The sequence below is a fragment of the Thalassophryne amazonica genome, chromosome 13 (genome assembly GCF_902500255.1).
Source record: "Thalassophryne amazonica chromosome 13, fThaAma1.1, whole genome shotgun sequence".
Classification (NCBI taxonomy): Eukaryota; Metazoa; Chordata; class Actinopteri; order Batrachoidiformes; family Batrachoididae; genus Thalassophryne; species Thalassophryne amazonica.
Window position 1 is genome coordinate 94,487,339 of NC_047115.1, and position 20,469 is coordinate 94,507,807.

At 41.4% G+C, this 20,469-nt stretch overlaps 1 protein-coding gene across 2 annotated transcripts in view; it reads right to left on the minus strand.

The window, feature by feature from the left end:
• Positions 1-20,469, minus strand: part of inpp5f (inositol polyphosphate-5-phosphatase F) — a 105,564-nt gene that overhangs the window by 11,844 nt on the left and 73,251 nt on the right. For both annotated transcript variants that reach the window (XM_034184163.1, XM_034184164.1), the window contains exons 7-14: positions 19,751-19,949; positions 12,412-12,591; positions 10,680-10,747; positions 7,257-7,381; positions 7,098-7,175; positions 6,838-6,958; positions 3,533-3,661; positions 17-134 (exon numbers count right to left, since the gene is read on the minus strand). In XM_034184163.1, coding sequence (XP_034040054.1) covers positions 17-134; positions 3,533-3,661; positions 6,838-6,958; positions 7,098-7,175; positions 7,257-7,381; positions 10,680-10,747; positions 12,412-12,591; positions 19,751-19,949 — 1,018 coding nt within the window. The remainder of the gene's footprint in view (positions 1-16; positions 135-3,532; positions 3,662-6,837; positions 6,959-7,097; positions 7,176-7,256; positions 7,382-10,679; positions 10,748-12,411; positions 12,592-19,750; positions 19,950-20,469) is intronic.

The following is a 20,469-nucleotide window of genomic DNA, read 5'->3' on the forward strand; positions in this document are numbered from 1 at the left end:
TGCGGGTCTGACATACCGATTACCGCCTGTCTGTAAGCATCCCGGAAGCGGTTCAAATAGTAGCGATTAGCTGAGTTCACGCCGTCCTTCATCACACCCGCCAGCTTCCTCTCTCCAGTCCTGGTGAAGTCCCCCTAAAACACAGAAGACGGTACTCTGTCTGAACTACTGCTTGTCCCTCACTCATGGTACTGAAACGTCTGTCGCACTGTTCAGGAGGTTCTTCGTTTTGAGAAACTGATCTGTGTTGGATTTAATTCAATGACAAATTACTGACCTTCAGTCCTTCAGCAGCTGTGACCTCAATTTAACTGTGGACAGAACAGCTCTACAAGTTATGGACCAATGTTTTAGGCATGCATTTATCACCCTGCAAAGCAGTTACAGCAGGGGATCGTGTGTCTGTGGATCAGCAGGTTGTGTGACTGTGAACAGACTTTAGTGAAGACATGAAACCTGATGCAGATTCAAAATACAGTGAGGAAAATAAGTATTTGAACACCCTGTGGTTTTGCAAGTTCTCCCACTTAGAAATCATGGAGGGGTCTGAAATTTTCATCTTAGGTGCATGTCCACTGAGAGGGACATAATAAAAAAAAAAAATCCGGAAATCACAACGTATGATTTTTTTAATAATTTATTTGTATGTTACTGCTGCAAATAAGTATTTGACCCCCTACCAACCAGCAAGAATTCTGTCTCTCACAGACCTGTTAATTTTTTCTTTAAGAAGCCCTCTTATTCTGCACTCTTTACCTGTATTAACTGCACCTGTTTGAACTTGTTACCTGTATAAAAGACACCTGTTCACACACTCAATCAATCACACTCCAACTTGTCCACCAAGACCAAAGAGCTGTCTAAGGACACTGGGGACAAAACTGTAGACCTGCACAAGGCTGGGATGGACTACAAGCCAACAGGCAAGCAGCTTGGTAGAAGACAATAACTGTTATGATTATTTATTAGAAAGTGGAGGAAGTGACAGTTCACAGTGAAGACAGTGAAGCATGGTGGTGCAAGCATCATGATATGGGCATGTTTCTCCTACTATGGTGTTGGGCCTATATATCGCATACCAGGTATCATGAATCAGTTTGGATATGTCAAAATACTTGAAGAGGTCATGTTGCCTTATGCTGAAGAGGACATGCCCTTGAAATGGGTGTTTCAACAAGACAGTGACCCCAAGCACACTAGTAAACCAGCAAAATCTTGGTTCCAAACCAACAAAATTAATGCCTCGCAGATGTGAAGAAATCATGAAAAACTGTGGTTATACAACTAAATACTAGTTTAGTGATTCACAGGATTGATAAAAAAAGCAGTTTGAACATAATAGTTTTGAGTTTGTAGCGTCAACAGCAGATGCTACTATTATTGTGAACACCCCCTTTTCTAATTTTTTTTTTTTACTAATAGCCCAATTTCATAGCCTTAAGAGTGTGCATATCATGAATGCTTGGTCTTGTTGGATTTGTGAGAATCTACTGAATCTACTGGTACCTTGTTTCCCATGTAACAATAAGAAATATACTCAAAACCTGGATTAATCTTTTTAGTCACATAGCACTACTATTATTCTGAACACTACTGTAAATGTCCACTGACTCCGACTGCCTCATGGTCGCAGGAAGACTGTTCCACAGGGTGGGTGCACGATACGAAAAAGAGTCGCAACATAAGTGATGGGATTTGAGCCATCCCATCAGTTATGTTTGCAACTCTTAATATGTTCTAATGACAGGGTGAAGCGATCAGAGTCAAAATGATTGACTCCTCTTGTAGTGAGGTAGAGTGTTTTGTTGCTCGGCCCGTACATGAAGAGCGCGGTTTACATGACTGAACTTATTTCTCTGGCCGTCTTGACTAAAATCATTATGGCAGCTTGACGCACAACTGGACCCTCTGCCATCTTGGGTTGTAAAGGACTTTGAGTCAACATTAGGGCCTTATATATTAAACATTCTGCACTCATCACTTTCTCTCTTTTAAAGCTGAAGTGGTTAAACCCTTGTTAAAGAAGTCACATTTGGATGCTGACTCTTTGACAAGCAGTAGACCAGTATCAGACTTTGCTTTCTTGTCAAAAGTGTTTAAGAAAGTGGTCTTAAACCAACTGGAGAAGTATCTGTCAACTAATAAACTTTTTCAGCCACTCCCGTTTGCTTTGAGAGCAAATCATTCCTCTGAAAAAGCTGTAACTAAGGTGGTGAATGATTTACTACTGGCACTGGATTTAGAGTCACCTTCTCTTTTGCTGTTGTTAGATTGTAGCACTGCATCTGATTCTGCGGATCACCAGATTTTGCCTGATAGACTTGAAAACTACTTTGGTATTTCAGGACAGGTTCTCCAGTGGGTAACTTCATATTTGTCAGAGATATTACTGTGTTCTGTTTAACAATTCCCTCTCTGAGTCAAGTATGGGGTTTCGCAAGGTTCTGTTTTCAGTCCACTGTTATTTTCATTCTATCTAGCACCGCTGGGTCAGATTCTCTCCTCCTTTAAATTGGATTTCCATTTTTATGCTGATGATCTGTAATTGTATATGTCACTGGCTATGAATAATGGTTCTGAAACATATAAACTTGGGACCTGTCTAATTGCTGTTAAGAGCTGGTTATCAGCAAATCTTACACTGTACAAAGTTAAAAATCTTGGTATGTTTTTTGAAAAACACTTTTTCTTTTGACTCATATTAAGGAGATCACTAGAATTGGCTTCTTTTCATTTGAGAAACATCGCTAAGGTTAGACCTGCCTTGTCTTTTAAGGACGTTGAGATTTTAATCCACTCTTTTGGGACTTCACGTTTGGATTAATGTAACACCCTTTTATCTGGTTTGCTAAAGAACATTACTCAAGGTCTCCAAATTGTTCAAAATGTGGCAGCTCGTATCCTGACCAGAGCTGGAAAATTTGAGCACATCACTCCAGTGCTGGCCTCTCTTTACTGGCTCCCAGTTCGGGTTAGAGCAGATTTTAAAGTGCTGCTTCTTACTTACAAAAGTGTTAATGGTTTAGCACCATTGTACTTATCCGACCTGGCGAGCAAGCTTTTTCCTTTCGTGCACCAACTTTGTGGAACAGTCTGCCTCTGGACATCGGGCAGGTTCTGTTGATGTGTTTAAAGCCAAGTTGAAGACCCACTTATTTACTCCTACATATGAGTCATGAGTTAAGATTATAATTATGTTAACTAATCAAACTGTAATTCTATCATAATTTGAGTGTGATTTTAACTTTGCTCTCAACTGGTTTATCTTTAATTGTTTGTTGTGCAGCACCTTGATGGAAAGCACTTTAGAAATAAATGTATTATCATTATTATTATTCTGAATGAATTGATGAAGACTGAGTTATTTATCTGTATCTGGTGGGACGAAAACACATTATATTACTTAACCTATTATGATGATTAAAAACAGGAAGTTTATTTATGTGATGTCAGTAAGAACAACTTAAACAAACCCATAAATGGTGTTGACTGGAGCAGCCATTCACACACAGGGAAGCAGGGACGGTGTTACCTTGAGTGCAGCCGTGCCGGCGTACTGTCTGCTGATCGTGTCTCCGTTGTTGGCCCACATGACCTGATAAATCCTGTAACATCTGAGAGGCAGAGGCTGTTCTGGAGGCATCACTCCCAGCTTCCTGAGCTGCAGACAGAAGAAACCAAACTGACATCATGAATCTTTAGCCTGATGCTAACTAGAGTGCCAGGAGTCAGAACAGACAAATGTACCCGCAGATGACAAAATCCCACCTGATGGTGGTCACTTTGTAAAATTGCATTCATGTGACCAGGAAATTACATTTTAAAATACAAGCAGAAGTGTTTAGTGGAGCAGCACAGCAAAAAAAAAAAAAGGCATTTTGTGATAAAAGCACCACATTTGGCACAGATGTAACTCAGGATATTTGAAATAAAACTCCACAAAAGCCGAGGCATTGCCCCTTTAAAATGCAGTGAGTGAATAGATTAAAGAGCGAGACCATTTCTTCCTGTTTAACGCTAAAGTTCATCTTGTAACTAAGGCCAGGCACAGGAACCTTGTTCTAATATGGCACCAGTTCCTCAGTGCCATCATGCATTTTCAGTATGTCACTCATGGCAGCCATTCTTCAAAATGAAAACTGAAAAATGCTCCAATCATATTGAAACATATACGACATTATTTCTCTGGTCATAAAGACTCCAAAAGGTTATAACTTGGTCCACCTATAAACAGAATGTTATGGGATAAAAACAGCAAAAATGGTGACAAAGGTCAATTTCAGTTTGTACACGGGTCAAAATTTAAAGCTGCTCCAATTGTGTTGAATGTTCGGTCTCCAAAGTAAAGGTCAAAGAAGGCTGACATCCACTGGATACCCGATAACATAACTAAACTGCTTGGGACTCCAGCAAGGACGGTCGCATTCCTCCCCTCTCCTCTCCTCCTTTCTGTTCTCTATCTCTGCTCTGACCTTCGAAGTTCCAGCTTCACCAGACTGTGAATTCTTCAAATTAAGATTTGGATTAACCGTGGATCATGGCTGTGAAATGAAAATTGTGAAATCCGAGGAAAATTTGCAGGGGGCCTGGGGGGGTTACTGCTCCCCAGAATTAAATTTACTTTTTCAGCATCAGAACAAATCTCAAAATTAATGGATATTTAAATGATCCTATATTCAACCTTTTATTTGACCTGTCAATGATGATGTTGAAGTAACAGAATATGACGTGGAAGTAGGACCTGGAATGATTTTCCTTTTAATTGTAAACCAAATTATGCATTAACTCAGAACAATTAAACTACATGAAATTTATGAAGACTGAAAAGACTGTTACAGCATTTCAAAAACCACAGCTAAAGCTTGTAGAATATTTGGAAAATCATGGTAAAATATCAATAACATACATTATAGTAAAAAGTCATTTATATTCTTGTGTAAGTTCATGCAGCCTAAATCCATTCAAAGCCACAATGTCTTTTTTACAATGAAAGAGTCTAGATTAGCAAAAAAAAAAAAGGTCACATAATCTTGTCTAAAATCCTGTTTGAACAGCAGAACGTTTATTTTCCAGAGAGAGAAAAATTCTTACTGTGTTTTCCTGAGAGGGCACAGTTCACTTTTCCTGTTTCTTTTTATCTTTCAGGTGTGTTGATGAAGCCAGCGACGATTCTACGGATTCTTGTCCTTATAAGACTTTCTCAAACAGTCTTTCTCACCATCTTCTCTCTGTGCGACGTCGGTCCGTGACACAGACATACTGCACAAATCTTTTAAAAACTTGAAAGCTCTAAAGGTTTGGGATGTCCACATGCTAAGTTTAGCTTAAGCGTCGCACAGGAGTTGCACAGCGTTGCCGCAGCAACCAACCAGTCCCGCTTTACGACAACTGTCGTTTTTTTTTTTACTGCTGCAGCCTTCATCTCCCCTAGCTGGGCGGCGCGGGCCCCTCCTGCTGCAGCCTTCACCCACTTTGCCTCAATTCGGATGACGGACTGCTTCAAGTTTAGTGCACAGAAACATAAACAATGTCAAATGTGTATGTGTTGTCTTTGATTCTGATGTGTGCCATTATTACGGTAAACCAGTAATAATTGTGGATTAATTGCTGTATCTTGTCTGAGGTAATCGGAGTGTAAACGTAATTTCGTTGTTGTTGCACTCGTGTAATGACAATGACAATAAATTTCATCTCATCATCTAATCTAATTATGACAAATGGTGTAAACTAGTCCTTTTAAAGCCCTGTTAAACTCAATAAATCTGCAACAGTTTTTACCAAAATTGGAGCAACTTTAACTTTTGACCCCTGTACAAACTGAAACTGAATTGTCACCATGTTTGCTGTTTTTACCCCATAAATCCGTAATATTCAGTCACAGATAGTCCAAAGTGTACCTCTTTGGATTCTTTATGATCAGATAAATAATGCAGTATAGTTTCCAATATGATTGGAGCATTTTTCATTTTGTAAAATGGCTGCCATGGATGACATATTGAAAATTCATGATGGTCCAATATTCAGTTTTATTTGGAATACTTTTGTGTATGTGCACCAAACTGTATGCTTTTAATTGTAAAATGCACAACTGTTATTGAAATTTTAGCTAAACTGTACCACTACAAGTCCTAGTCCCAGGAACAATTACAAGACAACAATAACTAATAGAACTAATACAACTCGGATTCTCAATTCTAAAATCCCCAGGCTAATTTAGTAGCCATAGAAACATGTGCTGCAACAGGTCAGGTGATGTTATGGAGTCATGAGGTCGCCGGACAGCAGTGTTTGGCGATGTGGACGTCTCTGCAGGTGAACAAAGGCCCAAGTCTTTATGGTCATGGTGCTGTCAAAATACAACCCAACAAGTGGATAAAATAACGAGGTGCCCCGCTCAGCATGAAGGTTTTCAAAAACGTTCATCATTTAGGAGCACTCATAACTAGGACAAGGAAAGAACAGCACTCGATATCAGAAAGCTTCTTTTTTCTTTTCTTTTTTTTTTTTGCATATTCTGTCCTTTTTTCCTCCACCAGTACAAACTATGTACTTTGGTTATATTTGGAAAATGTATAAACCCATTAGGATTTTCTACTGATTAAAGATACAATACTTTCTTTTATACTTCAAAAGCACTGAACAGACTGGCCCTTTTTAATCTCGTCAAAATGCTCATGTACTCATGTATTCTGTCCTTGAGACTAAAATATCACAGAGTTTGATAAGGAACAGTCAAAGCAAATGGTAAATTCTACCAGAGGTGGCAGTTTGACAAGAACTGAAATACAGCTACGGTTTATTTTATTTTCCTGGATCCAGAGTAGGAAAAGATCAAACCTGCTGTTCCATGACCACGCGAGCAAAAGCAGCCTGAACCACGTTGGTCCGGTCCAGACAGTCCATACAGTTGACTCTGAAGATGCCTTCCTGCTTACAAATAACTCCTGCCTGGTCCACCCTAACATAGGAAGACACAAATAATACAAACAATAATCCATAATCCCACCATCATTTTCTAATTCTGAAAGACCAGAAACAATCAGGAGTTCATGTTGACATTTCTAAGAGTAGAACAAAGTCCTACCAAGGAGACTTACCAGGCCCACTTCATGTCTGTGGTGATATCAGAGATCGCGTCTGTCAGTGTTTGTACGTTCTCAAACTTCATACCTCGGCTGAGGAACAGAACACAAAGAAAAAGCAGGTACTGGACAGTTTTAAGGTACTACGAGGCATGTGGAAGAACGTCCTCTTACCAGTGCTCATGGAAATCAAATGATACGTATGTGAGGTTTGGGTTGTTGTAAAGTAGAACTTGCTTCAGATATGCGTCACCAATCAGCTTCTCTCGCCCACTCTGATCCACCAAATTAATGATAACCTGAAGGTAAGAAGGCAGATGTGCCCAAGTTCAGTCAGGCCTTTACTGGGTAAAAAAAACAACCAAAAAAAAAAAAGCACACACACAGCGTCTGCTGCACTTCATGATAATTCAAATATGACAAAAAAGGAACAGATTGTCACAAATATCCAAAGTCAAGTTTTACTTCCACCCTCAAATTAAGAAAAGTAAAAAATACTCAGTGCATTTCACAATTAAAGCTGCACAGCCTTTCAAAGTTCACAAAAACGCCAAAAATTTAGTTTCTACCTAAATCTAAGCTTTATAATGTAGGTTTATTTATTGTATTTGTTGTGACAGAGGAAGATGCAGAGGGCAGGGTGAGATGGAAACGATAGATCTGCTGTGGCGCCCCCTAACGGGAGCAGCCGCAAGAACAAGACGACTTTGGATCATGTTACAAAATTTACAGCTCATTTTAATGAAGAGAACAGATTTATCTGGGGGAGGTTCCACGGCAAATATCCTCTCCTCCTTCGCCATCATGTAGACATTTAGTTTTATTTAACCAGGTTAGTCCCTTTGAGATCAAGATCTCTTTTGCAAGGGAGACCTGGACAAATTATGAAGTTTCCAATCCACCAAACCTGCATGTCTTTGGATGTGGGAGGAAGCCGGAGCACCCGGAGGAAACCCACACAAACACAGGCAGAACACGCAAACGCCACACAGAAAGGACACAGGTGGGAATTGATCTCAAGACCATCTTGCTGTGAGGCAACAGTGCTAACCACTAAGCCACCGTGCTGTTGATGTGTGAGGTTTTGAGATTATCTGTGACCTGACACACTTCTGGTCATTTTGTCAGATCAGCTGATCAACACAGCTCACACGATGTCAGTCAAGGCTGTAAAATGTGGAAAAAGTGGTGCGCTGTGAATACGCTCCGGACGCTCTGTAAACTACAAATCTTTCCTCTTTGCTGTCAGGTACAACGTATCTTAATAAGATACAACTTATCTTAAAAAGTTGTACCTGACAGCAAAGAGCAAAGATTTTCTGTCTTTATCATTGCAAATTTCACTTATTTATTTTTTCATCAACAGCAGACAACACAGTGAGTGTCTCTGTTTAAGATGATCTGCTGTCTGGATTTATCAGCAATAAGCTTTTGTAAAACACTGTCCTGTTCAGCCACATAAGAGCGCTGCTCCACCCCGTCCACAGTTGTCCTCTCCTGAGCCTGCAACCAGTGTCCTCTGATCGCCTCCGTCGTGTTTTCTCTTCCTCAGCTTTGCTTCTTTTTCTTGCACTTTCAGTCACTTTATCAGGTCTTCCACTGTGAGCTCTTCCTCTCCTTCACGTCGATGTTATTTGTGAGGCAGCTCGGGGGAAGCCCACACGTGATCTCTGACATCGCTACCAAATGTAGGTCATGACATCTGATCACTTAAATTTCAACCCATCAGGGGGCAAAATTTTATATTGCTGCCAGACAGAGTGAATTTTCGTCATATTGACAATATTATGAACCTCTTAATTTTCCAACGTACTCCATACGCATCACAACGCAACTGTATGCAAGCCCAGTGTGAAGGGGCTTTAAGCACTCGATGAAATAATGCACTCTAGTTTGTGCTGCTGCAGACACCCTACCTGACGAGGGAAGCAGTGATGTGATTATCTTCGTCTGTCTGTTTGCAGTTGCTAAAACTCAAAGTGTTTTAAGGTTTGCAGTGATACTTTATGAGGTGGCTTCCTGTGCCAGTTAGAACTGGTCCAATGTTTTAACATTCACATTATGGTATGATAGAAAAAAAAAAAGCTCAAACTTATTTCTGAACTCGTCTGTTGGTTGGTAGAAGTTATAATGATGAGCAATTTTTATACAAGCACAAGTATACACTCTCTGAATTCCCATTCTATCTATTCAGAGGCATACAGTGCATCCAGAAAGTATTCACAATGCTTCACGTTTTCTACATTTTATGTTACAGCCTTATTCCAAAATGGATGAAGTTCTTTTTTTTTTCCTCAAAATTCTACACACAATACCCCATAATGACAATGTGAAAGAAGTCTGTTTTTTTTTTGTTTTTGTTTTTTTTATTTTTTTATTATTAAAAAAAAAACTAAGAAATCACATGCACATAAGTATTCACAGTCTTTGCCATGAAACTCAAAATTGAGTTCAGGAGCATCCTGTTTCCACTGATCATCCTTGAGATATTTCTACAGCTTGACTGGAGTCCACCTGGGGATAATTCAGTTGACTGGACATGATCTGGAAAGACACACACCTGTCTACATATAAGGTCCCACAGTTGACAGTCAGAGCACAAACCAAGCATGAAGTCAAAGGAATTGTCTGTAGACCTCCGAGACAGGATTGTCTGGAGGCACAAATCTGGGGAAGGTTACAGAAACATTTCTGCTGCTTTGAAGGTCCCAATGAGCACAGTGGCCTCCATCATATGTAAATGGAAGAAGTTCAGATCCACCAGGACTCTTCCTAGAGCTGGCCGCCCATCTAAACTGAGGGATCAGGGGAGAAGGTCTTGGTCAGGGAGGTGACCAATGGTCAGCATTCGTCTGTGGAGAGAGGAGAACCTTCTAGAAGGACAACCATCTCTGCAGCAATCCACCAATCAGGCCTGTATAGTGGAGTCACCAGACGGAAGCTGCTCCTTAGTAAAAGGCACATGGTAGCCCACCTGGAGTTTGACAAAAGACACCTGAAGGACTCTCAGACCAGGAGAAACAAAATTCTCTGGTCTGAAGAGACAAAGATTGAACTCTTTGGTGTGAATGCCAGGCATCATGGTTGGAGGAAACCAGGCACCATCCCTACAGTGAAGCATGATGGTGGCAGCATCATGCTGTGAGGATGTTTTTCAGCAGCAGAAACTGGGAGACTAGTCAGGATTGAGGGAAAGATGAACGCAGCAATGTACAGAGACATCCTGGATGAAAACCTGCTCCAGAGCACTCCTGACCTCAGACTATCTTTGGGCCAAACTGCCCAAAGATAGGTGCACCAAGCTTGTGGCATCATATTCAAGAAGAGGCTGTAATTGAGGATTGAGGCTGTAATTGCTGCCAAACATGCATCAACAAGGTACTGAACAAAGGGTGTGAATACTTGTGTTTTTATTTTTAACACATCAGCAAAAATTAAAAAACAAACAAAACATATTTCATGTTGTCATTATGGGGTATTTTGAGTAGAATTTTGAAGAAAAAATGAATTTACCAGGGCTGTAACAAAATGTGGAAACAGTGAAGCACTGTGAATACTATCTGGATGCACAGTATAGGTACGTGGAATATCGTTCACCTGTTTCTTGTAGAGTTTAAGCTGTTCTTCAAAGTGTGCAGCAAAGTAAGGCATGGTTTCACTCTCTCCTGAAATATTAGGAAACAAATACACAAAAATGATAGCGGGTGCGTTATTTGGTGAAAGATGAGGTGTGAGCCGGAGGTGAAAAGTCAAGTTTGCCATTTTCACCCCCCAAAAAAACGGATTATTTCACAATTGGTAATCTCACCAAATCCTTTAACCACAGGAAACAAGTGACAACAGTATTACACTACCACAGTAGACATCATGCAAATACTCTGGATATACAGAAAAACAGCCAAACACAACATTAACATTAAACCATCCATCCATCCATTTTCTTCCACTTTATCCGGAGTCGGGTCGCGGGGGCAGCAGCTCAAGCAAAGCCACCCAGACCTCCCGATCCACACACACCTCCCCCAGCTCCTCCGGGGGAACCCCAAGGCGTTCCCAAGCCAACCGAAAGATGTAGTCCCTCCAGCGTGTCCTGAGTCTTCCCCGGGGCCTCCTCCCAATGGGACGTGCCCGGAACACCTCTCCAGCGAGGCGTCCAGGGGGCATCTGGAAAAGATGCCCGAGCCACCTCAACTGACTCCTTTCTACGTGGAGGAGTAGCGGCTCGACTCCGAGCTCCTCCCGAGTGACCGAGCTCCTCACCCTATCTCTAAGGGAGCGCCCAGCCACCCTGCGGAGGAAACTCATCTCAGCCGCTTGTACTCGTGATCTCGTTCTTTCGGTCATGAGCCAAATCTCATGACCATAGGTGAGGATCGGAGCATAGATCGATCGGTAAATCGAGAGCTTTGCCCCCCTACTCAGCTCTCTTTTCACCACGACGGCCCGATACAGCAACCGCTTCACTGCAGATGCTGCACCGATCCGTCTATCGATCTCACGCTCCATCCGTCCCTCACTCGTGAACAAGACCCCGAGATACTTAAACTCCTCCACTTGAGGCAAGGATACTCCACCGACCTGAAGAGGGCAAAGCTCCTTTTTCAGGTCAAGAACCATGGCCTCGGATTTGGAGGTGCTGATTTTCATCCCGGACGCTTCACACTCAGCTGCAAACCGCCCCAGTGCACGCTGAAGGTCCTGATTTGACGAAGCCGACAGAACCACATCGTCCGCAAACACCAGAGACGAGATTCTGTGGTTCCCAAACCAGACCCCCTCTACACCCTGGCTGCGCCTAGAAATTCTGTCCATAAAAATAATGAACAGAACCGGTGACAAAGGGCAGCCCTGGGGGAGGCCAACGTGCACTGGAAACAGGTTTGACTTACTACCGGCAATGCGAACCAAGCTCCTGCTGCAGTCATACAGGGACCAGATAGCCCTTAGCAAAGGACCCTGGACCCCGTACTCCCGGAGCACTCCCCACAGGGTGCCCCGAGGGACACAGTCGAACGCCTTCTCCAGATCCACAAAACACATGTGGACTGGTTGGGCGAACTCCCATGAACCCTTGAGCACACGATGGAGCGTGTAGAGCTGGTCCAGTGTGCCGCGACCAGGACGAAAACCACACTGCTCCTCCTGAATCCGAGGTTCGACCACTGGTCGAATTCTCCTCTCCAGTACTCTGGAATAGACCTTACCGGGGAGGCTGCTTAACATTAAACCATGCAAAAAAACAAAAAACAAAAAAAAAAGTCTCCCAGATGTAACACTCAAGAATTGTTGGTCTTGGACGGCATGTAAAGAGCAGGCAGGTTGCACTGACCTTTCTCTAAACGTGGCCGAGGATTGTAGCGGTACCCTGCTTGGCTCCAGAAAACCGGCACTGATCCACGAGTCTGTACAAAGGACAACGTGTGGCTGTGCACATGGATCAGCTGCTCCGTCTCCACATAATTAGCCACATGGCCGTCTGTATCCACGCCTCTCCTCTTGTATCGCATACCTTAAATCAAGAACAAGGTATTATTACTACAACCCCAATTCCAATGAAGTTTGTACGTTGTGTGAAATATAAATAAAAACAGAATACAATGATTTGCAAATCCTCTTCAACCTATATTCAATTGAATACACCACAAAGACAAGATATTTAATGTTCAAACTGATAAACTTGTTTTGTGCAAATATTTGCTCATTTTGTAATGGATCCCTGCAACACGTTTCAAAAAAGCTGGGACAGTGGTATGTTTACCTCTATCAGGGGTTGAAATACATTTTTTATCCTACTTGCACCAAGTAGGTTAAAACTTGGTGCAAGTTTTAACCTACCTGGGGGAACGCTTTGGGGAAGGCGTTCCCCCGGAGGAGCTGGGGGAGGTGTGTCTGGATCGGGAGGTCTGGGCGGCTTTGCTTGAGCTGCTGCCCCCGCGACCCGACTCTGGATAAAGCGGAAGAAAATGGATGGATGGATGGATGCACTGGTGCTAGTAACAAAAAAAAATGACTTGCACCAAAAAAAAGTTACTTGCACAACCAAAAGTCAGTCTTATATCAACCTTAAAACTCCTCCTCTGATGTGTCAGACTCTTCCTCTCTGAGGAGAGTTTGAGGGGAGAGCAGCAACAGCAGCCGGCAGACAGTTTTTTTTCCACATGCGCGTGCGAACGAATTGTCTGTGAAGATTATTTTATTTATTAACTACACAGATGTACGAATTGTCTGTGAAGATTATTTTATTTATTAACTACACAGATGTACAACAAAACAAATGGTGACTGGTTTATAACACAATTATGTTTGAGGGGAGAGAGAGAGCGAGGAACTACGGAGCCCTGGAAGTGTCATCGCAAAATGTTTTGCATGTGGAGAGAATGTGCACACGTTTTATTATATTGTGCGCTCATTTTGTTATATTGTCCGCACATTTTATTATGTTGTGCGCTCATTTTGTTATATTGTGCGCACGTTTTATTATATTGTGTGCTCATTTTCTTATATTGTCCGCACGCTTTATTATATTGTGCGCTCATTTTGTTATATTGTCCGCACGCTTTGTTATGTTGTGCGCTCATTTTGTTATATTGTGCGCACGTTTTATTATATTGTGTGCTCATTTTCTTATATTGTCCGCATGCTTTATTATATTGTGCGCTCATTTTGTTATATTGTCCGCACGCTTTGTTATGTTGTGCGCTCATTTTGTTATATTGTGCGCACGTTTTATTATATTGTGCGCTCATTTTCTTATATTGTCTGCACGCTTTATTATATTGTGCACTCATTTTGTTATATTGCGCGCACATTTTGTTATATTGTGCGCACGTTTTAAGCATCGTTTGAGTAAAAAAGGGCACAATCTACTTAAACGTCGCCACAATTTGTAAAATGTGCACTCAATTATTCAATATTGTCTTGACACATAAATGTTGGCTATTAGTCAACAAACAAGCAGACAGTGTAATACATTTCCACATTAGAAATGGATCTGGTCAGGGTATGTCATCATGGTTTGGGCACACAAGGACATACAGAGAACTCCAGCTGCCCAGCATGGCATCATCTGGAGTTTAAGCACATTAAAAAGGATGCTGAGGGCGAAGCGTCTCCCCATCGTGAGGATGACAATTTAGGTCATATTATGGAGTTCATTTTGAACGAAAGGAAAACGTGCACACGTTTTATTAATTCGAGGGCTCAATTAAAGGAAAACATGCGCACAAATTATCACGGCCAGGAAAACGTGCACACGTTTTATTAATTTGAGAGCATGTTTTATTCATTCGTGGGCTCAATTGAAGGAAAACGTGCACAAATTATCATGGCCAGAAAAAAATATCTCTTTAAGTGACATCTCCCGCATTCCGTAAGGAACCGCAGCGGCAGCCAGTTTCCATGTGCGTGCGCCGCTGGCGACGTTTGTCAGCTTTCCACAACAAATAGAGCACAGCAACTTGCTCCGTGTGTGAGAGTCATAAAACGCAGAGAAGACAAAGACAACACACTGGAAATTGTTTTTTTCCTTATTTATTCCTTTATTGGTTCATTCTACTGGTGTTTATAGTTGATAAAACTTGGATAAAGTTACTTGCACATGTGCTAGTGGAGTATAAAATTATGTGCACCACTCGAATAATACGTGCACAAACTAGCACATGTACGTACTATTTCGAGCCCTGACTTTGTTACATCACCTTTCCTTCTAACAACACTCAATAAGCATTTGGGAACTGAGGACACTAATTGTGAGTGTCATGATTGGGTATGAAAGGAGCATCCCCAAAAGTCTCAGCCGTTCGCAAGCAAAGTTGGGGTGAGGATCACCACTTTGTGAACAACTGCGTGAAAAAATAGTCCAGCAGTTCAAGAACAACGTTTCTCAACGTTCAACTGCAAGGAATTTAGGGATTCCATCATCTACAGTCCATAATATAATCAGAAGATTCAGAGAATCTGGAGAACTTTCTACACGTAAGCGGCAAGGCCAAAAACCAACACTGAATGTCCGTGACCTTCGATCCCACAGGTGGCACTGCATTAAAAACCAACATCATTGTGTAACGGATCTTACCGCATTGGCTCAGGAACACTTCAGAAAACCATTGTCAGTTAACACAGTTCGTCGCTACATCTGCAAGTCAAATCAAATCAAAATCAATTTTATTTATATAGCGCCAAATCACAACAAACATTTGCCCCAAGACACTTTATACTGTAAGGCAAAAGCCACACAATAATTACAGAAAAACGGCAATGGTCAAAACGACCCCCTATGAGCAAGCACTTGGCGACAGTGGCAAGGAAAAACTCCCTTTTAACAGGAAGAAACCTCCAGCAGAACCAGGCTCAGGGAGGGGCAGTCTTCTGCTGGGACTGGTTGGGGCTGAGGGGAGAGAATCAGGAAAAAGACATGCTGTGGAAGAGAGCAGAGATCAATCACCAATGATTAAAAACAGAGTGGTGCATACAGAGCAAAAAGAGGTGAATAAAAAGAAACACTGGGTGCATCATGGGAAACCCCCAGCAGTCTAAGTCTATAGCAGCATAACTAAGGGATGGTTCAGGGTCACCTGATCCAGCCCTAACTATAAGCTGTTTCAAAAAGGAAAGTTTTAAGCTTAATCTTAAAAGTAGGGAGGGTGTCTGTCTCCCTAATCCGAATTGGGAGCTGGTTCCACAGGAGAGGAGCCTGAAAGCTGAAGGCTCTGCCTCCCATTCTACTCTTACAAACCCTAGGAACTACAAGTAAGCCTGCAGTCTGAGTGCGAAGCGCTCTATTGGGGTGATATGGTACTAAGAGGTCCCTAAGATAAGATGGGACCTGATTATTCAAAACCTTATAAGTAAGAAGAAGAATTTTAAATTCTATTCTGGAATTAACAGGGAGCCAATGAAGAGAAGCCAATATGGGTGAAATATGCTCTCTCCTTCTAGTCCCTGTCAGCACTCTAGCTGCAGCATTTTGAATTAACTGAAGGCTTTTCAGGGAACTTTTAGGACAACCTGATAATAATGAATTACAGTAGTCCAGCCTAGAAGAAATAAATGCATGAATTAGCTTTTCAGCATCACTCTAAGACAAGACCTTTCTAATTTTAGAGATATTGTGCAAATGCAAAAAAGCAGTCCTACATATTTGCTTAATATGCGCATTGAAGGACATATCCTGATCAAAAATGACTCCAAGATTTCTCACAGTATTACTAGAGGTCAGGGTAATGCCATCCAGAGTAAGGATCTGGTTAGAGACCATGTTTCTAAGATTTGTGGGGCCAAGTACAATAACTTCAGTTTTATCTGAATTTAAAAGCAGGAAATTAGAGGTCATCCATGTCTTTATGTCTGAAAGACATTCCTGCAGTTTAACTAATTGGTGTGTGTCCTGTGGCTTCATGGATAGATAAAGCTGAGTATCATCTGCGTAACAATGAAAATTTAAGCAATGCTGTATAAAGTAATAAATGTATAAAGTGAATAAAATTGGTCCTAGCACAGAACCTTGTGGAACTCCATAATTAACCTTAGTCTGTGAAGAAGACTCCCCATTTACATGAACAAATTGTAATCTATTAGATAAATATGATTCAAACCACTGCAGCGCAGAGCCTTTAATACCTATGGCATGCTCTAATCTCTGTAATAAAATTTTGTGGTCAACAGTATCAAAAGCTGCACTGAGGTCTAACAGGACAAGCACAGAGATGAGTCCACTGTCTGAGGCCATAAGAAGATCATTTGTAACCTTCACTAATGCTGTTTCTGTACTATGATGAATTCTGAAACCTGACTGAAACTCTTCAAATAGACCATTCCTCTGCAGATGATCAGTTAGCTGTTTTACAACTACCCTTTCAAGAATTTTTGAGAGATAAGGAAGGTTGGAGATTGGCCTATAATTAGCTAAGATAGCTGGGTCAAGTGATGGCTTTTTAAGTAATGGTTTAATTACTGCCACCTTAAACGCCTGTGGTACATAGCCAACTAATAAAGATAGATTGATCATATTTAAGATTGAAGCATTAACTAATGGTAGGGCTTCCTTGAGCAGCCTGGTAGGAATGGGGTCTAATAGACATGTTGATGGTTTGGAGGAAGTAACTAATGAAAATAACTCAGACAGAACAATCGGAGAGAAAGAGTCTAGCCAAATACCAGCATTACTGAAGGCAGCCGAACATAAAGATATGTCTTTGGGATGGTTATGAATAATTTTTTCTCTAATAGTTAAAATTTTATTTGCAAAGAAAGTCATGAAGTCATTACTAGTTAAAGTTAAAGGAATACTCGGCTCAATAGAGCTCTGACTCTTTGTCAGCCTGGCTACAGTGCTGAAAAGAAACCTGGGGTTGTTCTTATTTTCTTCAATTAGTGATGAATAGTAAGATGTCCTAGCTTTACGGAGGGCTTTTTTATAGAGCAACAGACTCTTTTTCCAGGCTAAATGAAGATCTTCTAAATTAGTGAGACGCCATTTCCTCTCCAGCTTACAGGTTATCTGCTTTAAGCTGCGAGTTTGTGGGTTATACCACGGAGTCAAGCATTTCTGATTTAAGGCTCTCTTTTTCAGAGGGGCTACAGCATCCAAAGTTGTGCTCAATGAGGATGTAAAGCTATTGACGAGATAATCTATCTCACTCACAGAGTTTAGGTAGCTAATCTGCACTGTGTTGGTATATGGCATTGAAGAACATAACAAAGAAGGAATCATATCCTTAAACCTAGTTACAGCGCTTTCAGAAAGACTTCTACTGTAATGAAACTTATTCCCCACTGCTGGGTAGTCCATTAAAGTAAATGTTATTAAGAAATGATCAGACAACAGCGGGTTTTCAGGGAATACTGTTAAGTCTTCAATTTCTATGCCATATGTCAGAACAAGATCTAAAGTGCGGTTAAAATGGTGGGTGGGCTCATTTAAATTTGAGCGAAGCCAACTGAGTCTAATAATAGATTAAATGCAGTGTTGAGGCTGTCATTCTCAGCATCTATGTGGATGTTAAAATCACCCACTATAATTATCTTATATGAGCTAAGCACTAAGTCAGACAAGTGCAAGTTAAAACCATGCAAAGCGAAAGACATACATCAACAACATCCAGAAACACAGCTGCCTTCTCTGGACCCGAGCTCATTTGAAATGGACAGATGCAAAGTGGAAAAGTGTGCTGTGGTCTGATGAGTCCACATTTCAAATTGTTTTTGGAAATCATGGACGTCGCATCCTCTGGACAAAAGAAAAAGACCATCCAGATTGTTACCAACACAAAGTTCAAAAGCCAGCATCTGTGATGGTATGGGGGTGTGTTAGTGCCCATGGCATGGACAACTTACACATTTGTGATGGCACCAACAATGCTGAAAGGTACATCCAGGTACATCCACGCTTATTGAGTGTTGTTAGAAGGAAAGGTGATGTAACACCTTTGTGGTAAACATACCACTGTCCCAGCTTTTTGAAACATGTTGCAGGCATCCATTTCAAAATGAGCAAATATTTGCACAAAAACAATAAAGTTTATCAGTTTGAACATTAAATATCTTGTCTTTGTGGTGTATTCAATTGAATATAGGTTGAAGAGGATTTGAAAATCATTGTGTTCTGTTTTTATTTATATTTTACTCAACGTCCCAACTTCATTGGAATTGGGGTTGTAGTAAAAGACTTCAAATGTCATCAGTTCTTCATTACTGTAGAAAAATGAAACACACAGTCACATCCAAAGCTGATGAGAGACATTCTGCTTGAATTCAGGACACAATCTGTGCCAAACCAAAAAAGAGCTTACTAAAAAGCCCCTTGTGATCCAGTGCCCCTGTAATAAGAAGCCAATTGGGCAGGGCAGTCTCGCTTGAGGGTTAAAATATGACACGACTCATATGTCCCCATTAGAAACACGGCGCTTTCTCTGAGTTTTACAGCAAATTACACACAAACAAAGTGAAAATACAAAGAAAATGTGACGATGCGGCAGAAAGTGGACACGTTGCAGTCTGTTTATGACTCGAAGCTCAAAAGTGTCAAAGTGGTTGTGCAGGCAAGAGAATGCAGCTACTCTGGCTAGGTGTGTAGGCTAACACTTACCGACACGACCTCTCCCATTTGCCTCGTCTTCCCTTCTGCACTGGGAACTGAAAAAAAACTGCACTTTTTTTGACTGCTTCGGTGATTGCAGCCGAAAACAAAACACAATTTCTCCAATAAAAGTGATGCTGTGTTTGTGCAGACTGTCCCCGAATGTGGTCAAATCCTGCGATATCACGGAAGGGTCAAACGAGACTGCACTGCCCTATTAGAAGCAATTACACAACCTAATTGTTAAGAGCATATTGCCAGCTCTCTATAGCAAGAAACCAGGACATCATCAAACACACAAGAGTGAAAACATAAAAACTACATTGAAAAATTGATTTTCTTTTGCATCTTAACTGCTGCAATGCAGTAATTGAAATGGCTAAATATTTGATAGTACCTGGGAAATCCTAGCACTGAACAAATACGTTTTCAGGCATATAGTATAATCTAACCAGCATATAGTCTAATAAAACCAGCTTGGTACCATGAGCAGAAATGTTTGACAACCATAACTGGACTCAGTACATGAGACAAAGTTCGGAATGACTTTGTGTTTCTTCTAGACCAAGCTAGCAGGAGACCGTCAGTGTACCTGCACGGTGGCGGCTACGTCGGGAGATCAAGGCCACAGTGAAGCGAGGGTGGATGTCGTCCACACAGGTGATCTCCTGCGGTGGAGTCTCTGGGCTGCTCCTCTCATCATCTGAGGTGTCATTGTAGTTCACCACCAGCTCTTCCACCTGAACAAAGCCCTGGATGATGGGTATTACCCAGAAGTCCACGTCTCGGACCTAGAACAGTCAAATGATTGGAGGACAAAAGTAAAGTGCAGCTGACACACAAAATCGATCATTGAAGATGTGATCAAATGATACTGTAATTCAGTGTAAATTTGTCTTGATGAGTGAAACCTCGAAGAAGTGATCAGAAATATTCCCTCAACCTTTGAGGAGGCATGTCAGCATCAACGCTTGATTGACAACTCAGAGAGGCATGCAAACAGACGTACTTCAAAGGAGAGTTTAAATATGACAGACAACATTCTGTTTGCAGTGGACCTGAAGATGATCCATCACAGCGTGTCGTATTCCAACTGAGTCATCTTGGCAACGGGAGGTAAGTTTGGAGTCTCTCCGAGTGCGAACAGCTCACAAGCTAATACTGCCAGCAAAGATAGAGCGCTGCTTGTTGAGGAAACCTTATTTAGAAAAGTCTAACCGATTAAAAAGACATGATGGCACTCAAAGCTGTCAGTATCACCAACAAAGTGAGACTGAAGTTTTCTACGTACAGTGCAGCAGTTAAGTGTAA